This window comes from Helicoverpa zea, chromosome 2 (assembly GCF_022581195.2).
Source record: "Helicoverpa zea isolate HzStark_Cry1AcR chromosome 2, ilHelZeax1.1, whole genome shotgun sequence".
Taxonomy (NCBI): domain Eukaryota; kingdom Metazoa; phylum Arthropoda; class Insecta; order Lepidoptera; family Noctuidae; genus Helicoverpa; species Helicoverpa zea.
Genome location: NC_061453.1, coordinates 8,593,077 through 8,608,778, shown reverse-complemented (window position 1 = coordinate 8,608,778; position 15,702 = coordinate 8,593,077). Strand labels below are relative to the sequence as shown.

At 35.3% G+C, this 15,702-nt stretch overlaps 3 protein-coding genes across 3 annotated transcripts; 1 reads left to right on the top strand and 2 right to left on the bottom strand.

Annotated features, from left to right (window-relative positions):
* Window positions 1-33: 33 nt before the first annotated feature.
* On the bottom strand, window positions 34-7,423 carry LOC124643843 (beta-catenin-like protein 1). The gene is made up of 13 exons (XM_047182955.1): window positions 7,241-7,423; window positions 6,913-7,119; window positions 6,654-6,800; window positions 6,444-6,575; window positions 2,834-2,993; window positions 2,664-2,755; window positions 1,927-2,058; window positions 1,503-1,651; window positions 1,049-1,224; window positions 798-964; window positions 546-641; window positions 287-383; window positions 34-141 (listed from the first exon to the last, which is right to left on the bottom strand). Exons 1-13 carry the CDS (start codon window positions 7,268-7,270, stop codon window positions 53-55), a joined length of 1,674 nt encoding a protein of 557 aa, XP_047038911.1. The 5' UTR covers window positions 7,271-7,423; the 3' UTR covers window positions 34-52.
* Window positions 7,424-9,493: 2,070 nt separating this feature from the next.
* On the top strand, window positions 9,494-12,799 carry LOC124644752. Its single transcript, XM_047184276.1, has 8 exons — window positions 9,494-9,499; window positions 10,144-10,404; window positions 10,480-10,575; window positions 10,646-10,767; window positions 11,046-11,187; window positions 11,289-11,337; window positions 11,412-12,607; window positions 12,696-12,799. The coding sequence occupies exons 1-8, from the start codon at window positions 9,494-9,496 to the stop codon at window positions 12,780-12,782; spliced, it is 1,959 nt and encodes a 652-aa protein (XP_047040232.1). The 3' UTR covers window positions 12,783-12,799.
* Window positions 12,800-12,880: 81 nt separating this feature from the next.
* On the bottom strand, window positions 12,881-15,099 carry LOC124644984 (2-Hydroxyacid oxidase 1). The gene is made up of 9 exons (XM_047184688.1): window positions 14,937-15,099; window positions 14,706-14,857; window positions 14,475-14,595; window positions 14,206-14,340; window positions 14,002-14,130; window positions 13,784-13,916; window positions 13,539-13,658; window positions 13,309-13,420; window positions 12,881-13,043 (listed from the first exon to the last, which is right to left on the bottom strand). The coding sequence occupies exons 1-9, from the start codon at window positions 15,068-15,070 to the stop codon at window positions 12,976-12,978; spliced, it is 1,104 nt and encodes a 367-aa protein (XP_047040644.1). The 5' UTR covers window positions 15,071-15,099; the 3' UTR covers window positions 12,881-12,975.
* Window positions 15,100-15,702: the final 603 nt, after the last annotated feature.

Below are 15,702 nucleotides of genomic sequence, written 5' to 3'. Positions count from 1 at the left end.
AATTGAGGATGTAAAATTAATAAAACACATACATATAAGACATTGCTTGTATTTAGAATTTGTCTACAAGTTGCAATATATGTTGCTGTTCCTGCTGACGCCAATCCTCGCTGCCGGCATCGCCCAGGTTGCCAGCGTACTCTGAAAAAACACCATACAATCAATTCGTGACGATTCAAATCATTGTAATTGGCGAAAAACATGATGTGAATAAATACGGTTCTCAGAAACCGATTATTAGATCGATACTTCTGCACAACTTTATAATAAATGTTTGTTTGCTCACCTCTCATGACATGTCGAATAATCTTGAGTGAACCACCGCGTAGTGACAGTACGCGCTGTACTCGCTGTTTGATGGCAGACGGGCCCGCAGTACAAACCTTTGAAAAGATTATTAAATGTGATTGATAAAGCTTTACTTTATTTTCTCTTGTCTTTGTAAAGTAAATTGAAGATTATTCTCATGAATTCAAGTTCAGAATAATATACAAAGGAGTTATAAAAGCAAAGAATGTTATGAAATGACGATAAAGAAATGATACCTCCAAAATAATTCTGTCAATGAGCTGTAATGTAAAAAGACCGCCAGACAACCGCCTCAAATACTGTGCGTCATCGTCCAGTTCTTCTCCTTCTTGCTGCAAAAACAAATGATAAAAATTAATAAATAATGCAGAGTACTTGTAGGGCAATTCATCCTACTCATTTTAGAACAATTCCCACATTTGGATCTCTATAAATACTAGGTATAGGTATTTCTTAATTAAAAAAAAAAACGTGATCTTCTGACTCACCTCCATTTCTTTTTCAGTGCGATCCACTTTGTCCATATACTTGAAGTGTAACTCTAGAAGTCTGTCTACTTTCTCCAGGTCGTTTTCAGTGAACTTGGCCAATAATCTCTGTCTCTGACTGCCTTGGCAATTGCGCAACATTGACGCGATAATTGAAACAACATGTTCTGAAAACGATAAAAGAAGAATTAGATAGATCTTTTTGAAGGAGTTAACGTTTCATGAATCCTTTTTTAAAATGACATACAAACCTTCATGCTGATCAACTGTTAATATCCTTTTACGTTTAGGCGTCTTCATGAACAGCGGAAAAACAGTGCGCAGCCCTAAGATGTCTACGAACTTATTACAGTTGTCTCGTCCTTCGGGCCCTGCGAGAGCATGGTCGAGGACTTTTAGTGATCCATTCCGTGACATTTTCTTTTCCCTGTAAATTAAAAAGTCACAAAAATCAAGCAAGAATACTCAGACCTATTATAAAAAATTCAAAAGGCAAAAAAACAATTAATTTTTAACTGACTTTAAAAAAGGAGGTTCTCGGTTTGCTGAACCGATTTTGATGCGGGTTTCAGCATAGTATTTGTGGTCTGAGGTGTGTGTATGAGGTATTTTTTTGAAACAAAGTTTTTCAAGATTTTATTACTGTCACAAGAGAGTAAACAGGCAATTTAGTTCTGCTTGCCACTAATCAGGCTTGTACGTCACCTGAGCATAAGGTTCATGAGCTGCAGCCCCTCGCCGCGCAGGAAGCGGTCGCGGTTGGAGGGCTCCATGAGCGCGCAGCACAGAGAGTCGAACATGTTCTCCATCGCCTCCTGCTCCTCCGCGCCCGCAGGGTCGTTGCGTTTGTAGAACTGCACCACAATTATCAAACAACATAACACTTAAGTACAGTTTACTAACTGACACTTAAGATCTCTTTTTGTACGTGAAGGACAAAAGTAGGCGCTAATCTCGCCAAGCACCAAAATCGAAATAAACACTATTGGCCAAAAACTAAATACTGCAATAGTAAAACCGGCGGTAAACAAGTGACTCTGGTTGAGCATGGAGTGGTTGGGTTGGATGCAATTAGCATCTATTCTTAACATTTTTATACATCATAATTATACTGCTATTTTTTACTTACCGCTAACTGTTGCAAGAGGACATCAATGCCATCAAGCTCTCCTAGTAACTTCCTATTTTCTGGTGTGTTTTGTAATAGAATTGATAAAATTTCTGTGGCATACAATTTGTTGCCGTCAAAAGGCACTTTCAACTGTGAAGAAAAAGAAAAAATTGGTTGTTTGTAAAGTAGGTTTACGATCGAGATGTTTACGTGATAACGTCTTATTGGTGATATAAGTTTTTGGGAAGTAAGGAATTAATGAAGATAACAATTTTTTCAAATTTTAAATTACATCTATCGTTTTATTCACACTTTTGATGATAAATTTCGGGTGTAAAATGACAAGTTTACTTATTCGACTATGATATACATTTTTTTTCATACATACATTCATACAAACATACTTTTATACATTTATCCGCACGAGAAAATCTCCATTCGTTTGTATGCCACTAGAGTGAGAGAGACGGAAGATCGGTCCACTCACTCGAACGCTATGCCAGCCTCCGCTCGTGAGGATTCCGCGTGACAAGTTTCACGGAATGACTGGCAGCGCTCGAGATGAGACGGGAGATCGGTCGGTCTCTCTCTCGTTATACCTGCGATTGCGCTCGTGAGGTTTTGGCGTGACACAAGTTTCTGAACATGTCACCCAACTAAAACGATTTTAAAGACGTTATCACGTCAATAAGTATAAATTCAACATTCTCTGATTAAGCTTTTAGTTCAATATACCATTGAATAATAAAGTTTACCTTCAGCCTTTTCAGTATCCATTGCATAAAACCCTGTTTAGCGACTTCTGCACTCAATTCAATCCTAAACTCGGTAAGATTCTCAATTATACCTGCAGAGCAATATCAGATTAGAAAACAGGTAGGCATAATATTAGCTTTTAAGAAAAAAAGTGGTAATATCAAGTTACCAAGTGTGTTATGTACAGCATCTCTCTCATCAGGCACTTGTTCGTCAAGGCGTGCAAGGTTGTGTAACAACAATGCGGGTGCTTCAGCCTCAGCCAGCGCATTAATCAGCTCATCTGCACCCTCCTCACTTTCATGAAGTATATCTACATCTGTTAATTCCTATAAAATGTTTACGTTCTATTAGTTGGGGGAAGGCTTGGTAGATGATGTATTATTTGTTGGTGTTTAATCATGAAGTCTAGATAACAAGGCTCATTTTTACAAACAAGATGAACATTGGATTAAGAATATCAATTTTGTTACAAAAACAATTGACGGACAGAGTGAGATTGATTTTTTTAAATTTCAAATCAATTTGTATTAAATTTTATGCCCACGTTTGTGATAATGTACCTTTAACCCCTCTGCTCGACAAGATTTTGACATATGACTTTACCGTTGATTCGGCGGGATATTTTGAATCGCGACATGGAAGTCAAAAATTTGTACTAACTTTCAACACATGAATTCTAAGTCCGTAATGCCTGATCAGAAGTATTTTAACTATAACTTTAGAGCTCACTTATTTGACAACAACGTGCAAAGGTCAAATGGGGTCAGTTAATTCAGAAAAAGATAATAATTACGGTGTTTTTAAGTCTATCGAAAAGTTAGGCATTTCAAATTTGGTGAAAACTTACCAATAAGTAATCGCATCACTTTCTCAAACACAACACAAACGTCATATTTATAACATTTTCAATCCGTTGCAATACATTTCGTGCACTTATTTATGTTCAATAACTAAAAAATCAGCACATAAAATACACAATAAAAATGAACAATTTACAAGATCAGTCAAGTCACAGACAAGTAGAGTTTGGAATGGAGTATTTTTTTTTTTCAATCAGCGGTGTGCATTCGATACCTAAATCGGAAATTTATTATAAATAATCGAATACCAATTTTATATATACCTATTTTTTAATAGCAACTTATTTCAATTTTATTTATTAATTTTAAATTATAGGTTCAATTTGTTTTTGTTGTTAAGAAAAAAGATATTTAAGTTTTTAGCATTAAATTTTTATATGTATTATTTATTTTGGTGTTGCGTCATTCGTAATAATTTTTAACTTTAATTGAATTTTTATTACCTATTACGGAATTTTAATTTATTCTTATATTATTTCTCAACAATTCTAACATTTTTGTTTCGGCGGAGGGTATGCGGGTGTTCTGAAATATAATGCAATTTGTAACTACCAAAGGTATGTACTTATTTGATGATGAGAAACAATAATAATAATTGATTGATTTGCCCCGCAGGGCATCTGAGGCGGATGACGGGGAGTAGCGACCCCGCGGGGCTATATATCCGAGTGCTCCAGGGAGAGTATACTGTCCCCCATCTCCGGCTTGCCGGAGTGAAGCATGACGGGGGAGAGGTCTCCCGCCTCTTGGCTTGCCTTCACCGGCCGGTCAGAGTGGAGTCGCTAGAGTAGGGTTAGCAGCCCGCTCGGAGGGTAGGTGCCTCGTGGTAAGTGGCGAGTGGGCCGGTGATGCTGGACCCACAGGGAGCGCGTGATCTGCGTTTAAAGTCCGCCGAGGTATCCTCACCCTTCAGCCGCTCATGTACCTGTTGCCCTCTTGTTGCGATTTAGCGACTGATTCCCGGGGGCCCAGTAAGTGAGTTGGCGAGTCTCCACCTGCCATTTTTACGTGTATTTATTACATTGTTATCGGCAGATGCCATAGTTCCCGTAGTTTCCCCATTCCTAGTCCACTAGCATCCCATCACAATAGCCCAAGTAGTTTTCATCCATAGTTAGCAATAGTTTAGCACAGAACCGGGCATTGTCCTTGGGTACATTTCTATAGTGTATACAGGGATAATCGTCGGTTTTGTGTCACCATTTCATTAAAGTTGTCTCAAAAGGGCTTCAGCGTGTTGGCTTCGGCCCCACGTTCGCCTTCCAAAAATCCGGGACTCTGTAGTCCCGTGGTCGGTTAGAGACATAATAATTGATTGATTTTAAAGTCACCAAATATTTTTAACCGAATCCCAAAAAGGAGGTGGTTCTCAATTTGGATGTTTGTTTTTGGTCGAAAGGGTATATTCCCCATATTTGTTATTAGGTCCAGGATCTGATGATGGAAACCTTGAGAAATCGAGGGCAGCTCTCGAAAATTGTAAGCATAGATAAGGTTATAACTTGACACTCAGATGTATATCTGATAACACTATGAGACAGTAAAGGTTTGGAGCTGACCTGATGATGGAGACCAGAGAAGGTCGAGGGAACTCGACAACCGTACTTCTCTCGTCTCCATCTCCTTCACTGTTGCAGAGGCCTCGTAAATACGAATAATATAAGCACAAACACGAGAAAGTTTAAATATTCAGTTGTCGAGTTCCCTCGACCTTCACTGGTCTCCATCATCAGGTCAGCTCAAAGCCTTCACTGTTGAATAGTGCTACCAGGCAAACACCTGAGTGATAAGATTTCAACCTATGTATTTCTGCAACTTTCGAAAGTCGCCCTCGATTTCTCAAGGTTCCATCATCAGATCCTGACCTAATGATAATGGGACCACCTCGGAAGTACACGCTATCAAACAAAAAAAGAATCATCAAAATCGATAAATAAATGGCTGAGTAATCGCGTAACAAACATACAAAAAAAAACGGTCGAATTGAGAACCTCCGCTTTTTGGGAAGTCGGTTAAAAATAAGTCGGCGGCGGCCATCTTTCCATCTTGGACCAGCTTTCGATGAACAGCGAACTATTTGCCCCTTCAAACAATAAAATCGTCATAAAATTTTGCGATAACTACACCTAACTACGGCTCTCGTCAAATAGCTTTGCCGCTCAGTTAAAAAGTTGGAAGTAACGAATCGCCATTAAGTTTGGCAGATCTACAGGAATCCTGCACATAAAACACCCGAAGAATAAGTCTTCATTTGCCGTCTTCAGAAACCCTAAAAACCGAAGATTTTTTTTATTCCGGCTACAACGTATTTTCTACCACTGATTTTCTAGCATTTTTTTCAAAATAAATTAAGTCATTTTACTTTTCCTAATTTATTTTCAGATTATGGTAAGTATACAAAAGTGCAATTTAGTAATATTATAATATCAAATAATATAAAATTATTAAATCGATTCTTTATTTTAACGAATCGGATCATTCGATGCAAAACTTCTATCACCGTCGCCATCTAGTCTATGCGTCTTCAAATTTAAAAAAACAACTAATGTAAACAAACATGGCGTGTTCGATCAGAATTCCCGGTAATTACGTTTGGATTTTAAAAAGGTATATTTCTAACGGGATGCTAAATATGAAAGGTTTGAATGCGTAATAATAATTTAAATTTATTTAGTTATTTTATTTAGTACTCACAAATGTGGTTTGATTGGAAAGAAAATAAATATGAGCGTAAATAATTAGGAAAGTGTATGACTGATTCGCAGACCCCAATTGGGGTCTAAACCGAGCTTACGGTGACATTGATGTTCAGACCCCGATTGGGGTCCGCTACGGATTTGACGGTTAAGATAGTTTGATTATACATAGATAAAATAAAATATTCAGTATAGTGAATGGATGTGATGTAATTGTTACCTGAAGCAGGTGGACTACTTTAGTAGAAATGTCTGTGTTATCATGGGACAACAATTCCAATAGAGAGTTGATGCACTTCAGTTCTACCAGCAACGGATACTGGTCTGGCACTGTAGCTACGGCACTCAGTTCCTACAAACACATATTCATTATTCCAATATACCGTTGATAATTAAATAACAAACACATTTAGAAATCATTTGGTCATACCTGAAGTGCTTCATGTAAGTCTATTTCACTATCCATAAACTTCTCAGGTTGATCAGGAAACTTTATTCTCATCTCTCTGTTCCTAAGAGTTTTCTTCTCAAAGTTCAACACTAATTTCTTAACTGCAGTCTCATCCAGAATGTCACCCTGTATAAATCATTTGTTATTATACTCTTTATTTACAAGATTTTAAATTTAGATGAAGCTCTCTCACGCAGTGAGAGCTTGTTTACAAGATTCTAAAATTGACTAATCATACCTCTGTAACTTCAGTTTCCACGAATCGAAGTATGTCTTCTCTCTCTTTATCAGTAATGGTGGGTTCCTTAGGCAACGTCGTACTCAACGGTATTAACTTATTACTTTGTTTTGTCCTCCCCAAGCGTCGCATTTTTGAAGCCTTCGCGCCATCGTCGTCAGAGTCCCCACTGTCTTCCTCATTAGGTCTTTTAGGCGTCGGCGTGGGCTGTTTGTAAATAATATGTATGTATAATATATAATATCCAATGTAAACTTGATCAACACGTTAAATAGTTAACAAAATATGTATAACAATACATTGGTAGCACAACCTTACAAGATCTTACCTTAAATGAAAGCAGTTCTCCAACGTCCATCTTAATACAAGTTAATGTTTAGTAGTAATTATATCCCTTTTTATTTGTGTGCTGTATTATAATTATAAAATTCCACTATAAACAACATGAGTGAAAATAATTACTTATCGGTTTCTCCGAGCAAGACGGAGAAATAAAATGCTAGTTTTGACATTTGCTGTTTTGACTTTTAACTGATTGACACTGACAACTGGACTGACCACAGATTACTGAGAAATACTATGTTCAATGACTTTTTTACAAAACACATTACTCCATTGACATATATTCTAGCGATAGACAAGAACATCCATACAAATAATCATAGACATAATATTAGTAAACAAGACTGCGCACGTAAACCCAAAAAACGAGCCGAGTGAAACAGTTAGTACGGAGGCTGTCTGTCCCTTTCTAATAGGGTGACTATGAGATTAAGCTATGTGAGACAAATCCGAATTTGCTAAGATTATTATCCGCAGATTGGTATTGAAGTTTTAACTTACGCTGTTTGTGACCTTAAGATACTTATAAAGGCTTTTAATAATTAGCGGGAATTAGCAGTATAAAAGCAGGAAGATTCGAAGTGAAGACTGTTTTTTTTCTATTTCTACTTCATATATAGACTTGAGCCATTTATGTCGCCTTTCTTCATTTTTTGGGAAGCTATAACAATCGTACAACAGTTTTAAAATCCATCACCCATATTTTAACTCATTACAAGAATTCATGGGCACCCTAGTTGTTTGGTTTACGAAAATGTTATTATTAGCTAACCTGTGGAACGATATATTGCAACCACCATAGGATTCACTTTTACAAGTATAAACGCAATACTTTTTCACCATTTATATAATATAATAGTTTAAATTGATTTAATACAAAAAATATAAACAAAATTTTAAATGCTGATTACGCGCCAAGAATGTTCACGGTTACCGCTAGAAAAAAAAAATAAAAAAAAATATGTTTTTTATGTTTTAAGAATAATAATTTATATAAATAATTTATTCGTATAATAAATTAATGCGATTTTTATTAATTTGTTGACTTACAATTGTTAAAATAAGATAAAAATATATATGATTCAATTGTTTTTTTGGGAAGACAAAACTGTTGATCACAACATTTTTTTATGCTGGCAAGGTGTTAGAAAGAGACAAACGGCCTCCGTTCTAACTATCCCTCTCGGCTCGGATTTGCCTCTGTGTATTATGCAACAAATTTAGTACCTTATTGCGTTGGAAAAGAGTTCATTTTCGTAAATATATATTTTGAGCGTGCGCAATCTTGTTTATTATATTACATCTATGCAAATAATTTACCCGCTTATGTCGTCTGTTGACATCTCGATGACGTATTGTGACATGTAGTCATCCTCATTGATGTTAGTTGCAGAAGTGTCGCTCGTATTTTGCCTACATTTTTCATTACTCAAAAAGTTTATATCTAAGTGAATTCAAAATCATGTAATATATCAAAAAGTTTATTTATATCTAATTGAATGCAAAATCATGTTATATATTAAAACCAGGAACTTATTTTTAGGGTTTTTAATATTAATTACGATGTTTTTTTTTCTTAAGGGCTATCACAAATTTTCGCGAATTTAATTATTTTTTCTTGAAATTAAGAACATACCATGACAAAGTGAAGTCTGTTTTCATTGATATTTTACCTACTGCCAGTTTTATGGCACATCTGTTTCTGCACGATTTTCTTAATCCATAATTTAAGATGGCGGGCGGGAACAAATTAATGCATATTTGTAAAATTGAATTATAAATGAAAAGTATGATATACAAGCGTTGTAATAGCATGAACAGCGTGTAATTTTACTAACTTGACTCTCGAATTAGTTTATATGTGTAAGTTTATACCTTGATATGTATTTTCTATTTTATAATTGTCGTTTCATAGACATCCATCTGACGCAGGTGTCAAAATCGCTCTGATTTGCCATTTTGGGCACTGCATAGTCTGCACTGCAGTTCAGTGTGGTAAGCTTTTTGTTCGGAACGTTCTATCTAGTACGTAGTACATATATATCGATGCTTTACTCGTGGAATCTTGCTGATCACAAATCTTTACAAAAATGTAGGAAGTTTTATGAAATATTTTCCGTCCACATCGGCAGAGACACCATTGCAAAAATTACACAAGTACACACCGTTTTACAAGTAAACCAGCAACACAATTAAAAAAATGGACTGTAGTCTATAGTTTTATCCATGACTCCAAGAAATGGCGGTAAGAGTCAGAATTTGAACTTTCAAGTTTTCAACGTAAAACTTTGTTAAATAGAACACTCGGTTGTGAATAGTACCAATTGAATTTCAATTATGAATATTATGAGGAGTAATCAGATTCCTATAATAGAGGTGACTTTAGTGTGTTTCTATAGAATCTCGTGTGCTATACATAAACTTAAAAAAAAAAAACACTTGAATTGTTTGCATAACAAAATTCTCAAACGAAATCTAAATTAAAAGTTTCATATCAATCGTTTCATAAATAAAACAGTTTTAACTAAATAAACGAACTAACTTTCGCATTGAAAATATTAGCAAGGATTATTTGCATACTTTCCCAAAGTACTGGGATCATTTGATACCAAATGAAAATATAGCAATAGGGGTATTGCTCTTCACAAGCCCATACCCTCTCAAATTAATAAGGCATATTGATCACAAATATTTACAGGATCTGGTATCTTCATTGAAAAACGGAAAAACGTTCAATTTAACAGGCGTATTGGAATTATTAAATGGTTGCACCGACGTCGACACGCAAGTTAAATTATTGTCAATTTTATCTGCATATGTAGTGCTAAATGTAATACTGTTATTTTATTTTGAAACGATTCTGTAAATCTTCCTAAAAAAGAAACATAGTCGAATGATGTCTCACTTTTCCAGAATGGTAGTGTTGAGGCAATTATAACATTCAATCCCATTTACGACAAAATATGCAAAATCCTTGAGAACAGCCGCGCTGGGAAAACGACTATTGCTTTAAACTTCCTCTCAACACTTTTGTACGTTAACGATGAAGAAGGTCAAAGTAGAAAAGGCAACCTGGTAGCCTATGCAAGGAATATGGTCAGAAGTAGCGGTTGTCTATCAACTATGTGTGAACTTTTCACCTGTATGATGGTATGAATTTTGCTTTTTAGTATTCCTGTAACTATGCAATCGTACTTACGTTTTGCTAAATTAACACATTTTCAGAATCAGGATGTATGGCGTGCACTTTGCCGATGTCTCGCTGAATCGTGCCGCGGTATCCAAGCCAATCAGAGCTATTGCGCACACCTCATTCCAACGGTAGGTACCTAAATTACTAAATAAGTTAAATAAGTTCCAGAACAGTTGTTCTATAAATATTTTTTTGCAGTGCGTTCAGAAGTGCCATCCCCGAACAATCGAGGTATTGGTGGTTCTGCAAAGCTTGCTACAGAACCACACCCGCAACATCAACCTCTTTATTGAATGTAACGGAATGTCCTTATTCAAAAGGTCAGTTATTTTTAACCAGATGTTAACTATACCTACATCTTAACGTGTGAAGTTATCTGCAGGTTCTTTATACCTGTCTATCTGGCATCTAGGGTGCCTAAGTAGTACCTAGTCTAATCATGTCTTTTATCTCGTGGTAGAAGTACTGAGGAATTCTTGGACGTTGTGATCAACCAATTTTTCAATAATTTATCTACATTTGATCACTTGGTTAAATTGTGACCTAAGTTAAGGTTGGTACTTTGCATTTTAAGCCTATGTTTTGTTTAATTTTATAGGGAACTCCTGCAATATGAAATTAGCCTGCAACTATTAGCTACAATAGCGCAGAGTTCCAATGAAGCAGTTGAACTGATCGCTAAGACAAATATTTCTGAACATTTACGAGACTTCTTGTTGGTGTATGGACCGCAATCACCGGTATCATTTAATATTATGTATTTACCTTATTGAAAAACTTTAAGCTAATATTAATGACTTTAATTCCAAAAATGTTCTGATACAATTATTTTGTGTTACAGTTAGGTCAATGGGCTACGATAGTCTTATACCGTATAACACCAGTAAAAGGTAAACTAATATTTTTGTGAAGTAATAACGCAAGCGTTTGATAAATTAGTGTAACTTTAATTACATTATTTTAGCACAACTTATTGAAGCTCCAGCAATAGATGACGAAAAAAAAGATGATATTCAACTCAGTGAATCCTTGCTCACAAAATTGCAACCTGGCCAAACAAAACAGAAAGAATACAGTGCAGATACCACAGCATTCTTTAAAACTGTTCTGAAGGAAATTACAAATGCTGGTGCTGAGAAAGAATATAATTTAAAAGCTTTCTTTCCATCCGAATTTATGGTGGATACAAACCAAAGAAATTCAGTCAAATGTGACTCTCGAAGTCCATTAAAAGTTTCGACGAAAAACCTATTTTGTAGGTGTGCTCAAAGTGCTAATCAAATTAGTTTAGGGAAAACTAGACAAACACTAATCGCAAATGATTCACTGCGAAGTAATAAAACGAATGAACTCTCTCTTTCCTTTTTACATGAGACTCATTTGAAAAACAAGCATGTTATATCTGATTTCATCAAACCTGAACAGCGTCGTTCACTCAGTTTTCAAAGACGACTCCAAGCTAGCTGTAGTGGATTGAATAAAGATTCTGTTTATGAGTCTCTAAACGAAAATAAATATGGTTGTTCAAAGACATTTTCCACAAATGAATTCAAACCAACATTTACGTCTACTCCTAGGAGACATGATGTAGGCAATCAGTCCAAGTACATTAGCCAAAGCCCTAATGATACCTCCAAAACTATTGGTAGTAGGTGTACTCAACAAAATTCAAGAAAGATTCAGATGAAGCGACGGCTACCGAGAATGAGGGTCGCAAAATATTCAGACCGAAGCAAAATTGATAAAGAAATTAAACACAAGTCTTTTAGTGGACGTGTCTTTGATGCTATTAATACAACGTGCACAACACTGGTGAAGACAGTCAAAAATATATTTAATCCTAAGAATGACTCGCATCAAAGTGAAGAAACTTCTCTGAGCAACACTGGCAACCGAGACAATATTTCTTGTAGCTATAGTTTTACAAACTACATGCGTAAAAGAGATTCAGTTTTGAACAAAACTAATCAGTCTAACAATTACTCAGTAGAAATTCAATCTAAGGAGAAAGATGATGGAAGTAGTGTGGAAGTCACCAATTCCTGTGATACGTGCAATGATACAATTGAGCTGAAGCGAAAACTGGCAAAAGACAACCAATTGAAGCGAACTATAAGAAAACTTAAATTGGGAATTAATTTATATGGTTGCGATTTTAAGGTAAGTTTTAATGATAAGGATGTTTTTTAAAATAAATTTTGGAATAATAAAACTAGCGAAATAAATATATAAAAATATTTTGTTACAGAAAATATCTCGTATAATGTGGCCTAAAGAAAGTTACATGACGCCTGCAGTTCTTTACAACCTGTATCGTAAATTAATTACAAAATAAACTATGTGCTCGGTGTATTTGTATCGTTTGAGTCGCATTACCAATCAAAAAGATCAATGAAAACATATTTTTTGCCAGTCACAACATAAACAAGATAATTAGTCATGGTCATATTTTATTATCTTATGTAAAATAAATTACACAACTTTATGTGGTTATGTCAGCTAGTCAGTATCACATGATTTTGTTTGTGTTAAAGCTTACTATACGCAGATTCATGGCGTACCATATCTCTCGTAATATCAGCAATAGTTGGAGTTCCTGTTGTAAAAAAGAAAAAACTAAAGTTAATCTAGTTAGTAAGCTCTTGAACAACGTTTAGCGTCTGTGGCTTGATATTACCTAACTAGAAAATGCACTTCCTCGTCCAAAAAATTGCACGTATACGAGGTTCTAAAATCATCGCCATATTCTTTTAAATTGTAGAAAATCATACGACGATACGACAACCTTCAATATAATCTTTCGAGATAGTACCTACATAAAATATTTTACCAAACATAAATTGATAAATATCGATACATACCTGCTATTTGGAAGGTATACTCCAGCTCAGTCCGGAAAATATTTAGCATTCTCTGTACACCAGCCTGTCCCCCGACGGTAAGCCCCCACAATGCAGGACGACCAACGAAGACCTATATCCGACAAAACATTTTATATATACCTAATACATAACCTTTTATTTAATTAGTATAGGTACGTTTGGATCAAAATACATTAATATAAAAAAGTATTCAAAATAAATAGGTTCACCATTTTCGCGCCAAGTGCTAAGGCTTTATACACATCAGTTCCAGTTGTCACACCACCATCCAAGTACACTTCGACGTTGTAATTTCCCACGGCTTGCATAATTTCAGGCAGGGCTTCAATCTGATAGAAACAAGATAGTTTATCATCTTTCACTTTATACTAGGCGCCACATTTAGATGCGAAGGACGATTTTTAATAGAAGAATATATATTATACATGTGTCAAATCATAGGGAAGTATATTACCGTAGAAGGGACGCCGTCCAACTGCCTCGCTCCATGATTCGATACTAAAATTGCTGAACAGCCGGCTTGGATAGCTTTCACCGCATCATCACCGCGTAGAATACCTTTTGCTATTATTGGTAGCGTAGTGATGCTATTAAAGGGAATTGTATTTAACAAATCATTATAGTGACAGAAGTTTCAAAATTCTAATATTATGTATTCACTAAGCATATTACCTTTTCAACCACTTCACCTCGTCCCAAGTCAAAGATTTATCAAATAAATTCTCGACATATTTGTTTAAGCCGCTTCCACTGTCAGTGCTGCGGATCTTGGTGGACAGCATTCCTTCAAAGTTAGCGAGCCTGTTCAAAATGCAAATGTATAAGCAAAACATCAGTCTAAATAATAAATTACCACGGAATTAAGTAAAACTGTACCTTAAATGCGGAGGCAGAGTAAACTTATTTCTGACGTCTGCGCGCCTTATTCCAAATAGCGGAGTATCAACAGTGAGAGCGATAGCTTTAAAACCTGCCTTTTCAGCTCTCAGGACTAGATTTTTCGTAACTTCTCTGTAAATGAACCACATGCAGAGTCTAAGTCATCGCTTCGAGAGTTCTAATTAAGTAAAAATATAATTAATAGACCCACAGAAAGCGTTCTTACTAATTATAAAAAAAAAACTACTCAATAACAAATCTTTTACCTGTCATTGTAAATGTATAACTGAAACCATTTTATTGCATCAGGAGCAGCTTCAGCGACCTCTTCTATGGAGCTGGTGGCTATGGTACTCAGCGTAAAAACTGTCTTTTCCGCTTGAGCAGCTTAAATCATATTATGATATATAAATAATTTATCAATTTCAATAAACAACACACGAGTACACAATATTGTATTTATTCAAATACATGATTAGTAATGATTTGGTATTTACCTCTAGCATTAGCTAATTCCCCCTCAGGGTGCGCCATCCGCTGCATAGCAGTCGGTGATATACCAACCGGGAGAGAGACATCGTGCCCCAATACTTTAGTGCGAAGATCACAACGACTAACTCCTATCAAACATTTTGGACGAATCCGCAACCTATGTAAAAGCAACACATAAGGTGTATAATGGGCACGAGATACAATTCTATTTATAAATGAATTCACTTATTGCATACCTTTGAAAAGCCAGTTTGTTTTCAGCCAAAGTTTGCTCGTCTGTTGCACCACTTTTGTAATAGTCCCGAGCAGGTTTCGGTAATATTGATAGAGCTGCTTCTTCTATATCCTTTACACTTATATACTTCTCCATATTTATATATTTATTTGATTTTTATATGAAAATTAGGAGGAGCTTAACTCGATCATCACTTGCCATCAAATGCGTGCAAATGATAACACGCAATACAACTTATCTGTTTAAGTATTCCGTTTAAGGGCACAGGTCATTATAATTGTCTTACAATATATTTTTACTCGATCTGTTATAGATACTGCGCTTTCTATGATTTATATTCTCAAAAATGTATAGAAAGATCTTTGACCTTATGCCATATTGTTATTATAACAATTTACTAATGAGTTTTAGATTTCCAGTGACGATATTGTTATTACACAAGAGCATATTTGGCTAGGTAAGAACAGAAGTAATCCAAGTAGCATTTTTTAAAAGTTGAGATATTCATAGAAATGCGTTTTTATGAATATCATAATTATGTTGAGCACATGATTTAAAATATGTTTGTTATTTGATAGATATAAACATAACTCAAACTTTCATAGCTGTTTTTCTTTAGTAAATGCAATTTTGATAAAAATATTGATTTAATTGTAGAAAATAGCAATATTTGTTGAAATACAGAAACGTAACATAAAAGAGTTTGTTTGAAAAAGTACTGAATAGCACTTGGATTACTTTTGCACAACCTCACTTCATACTCAAAA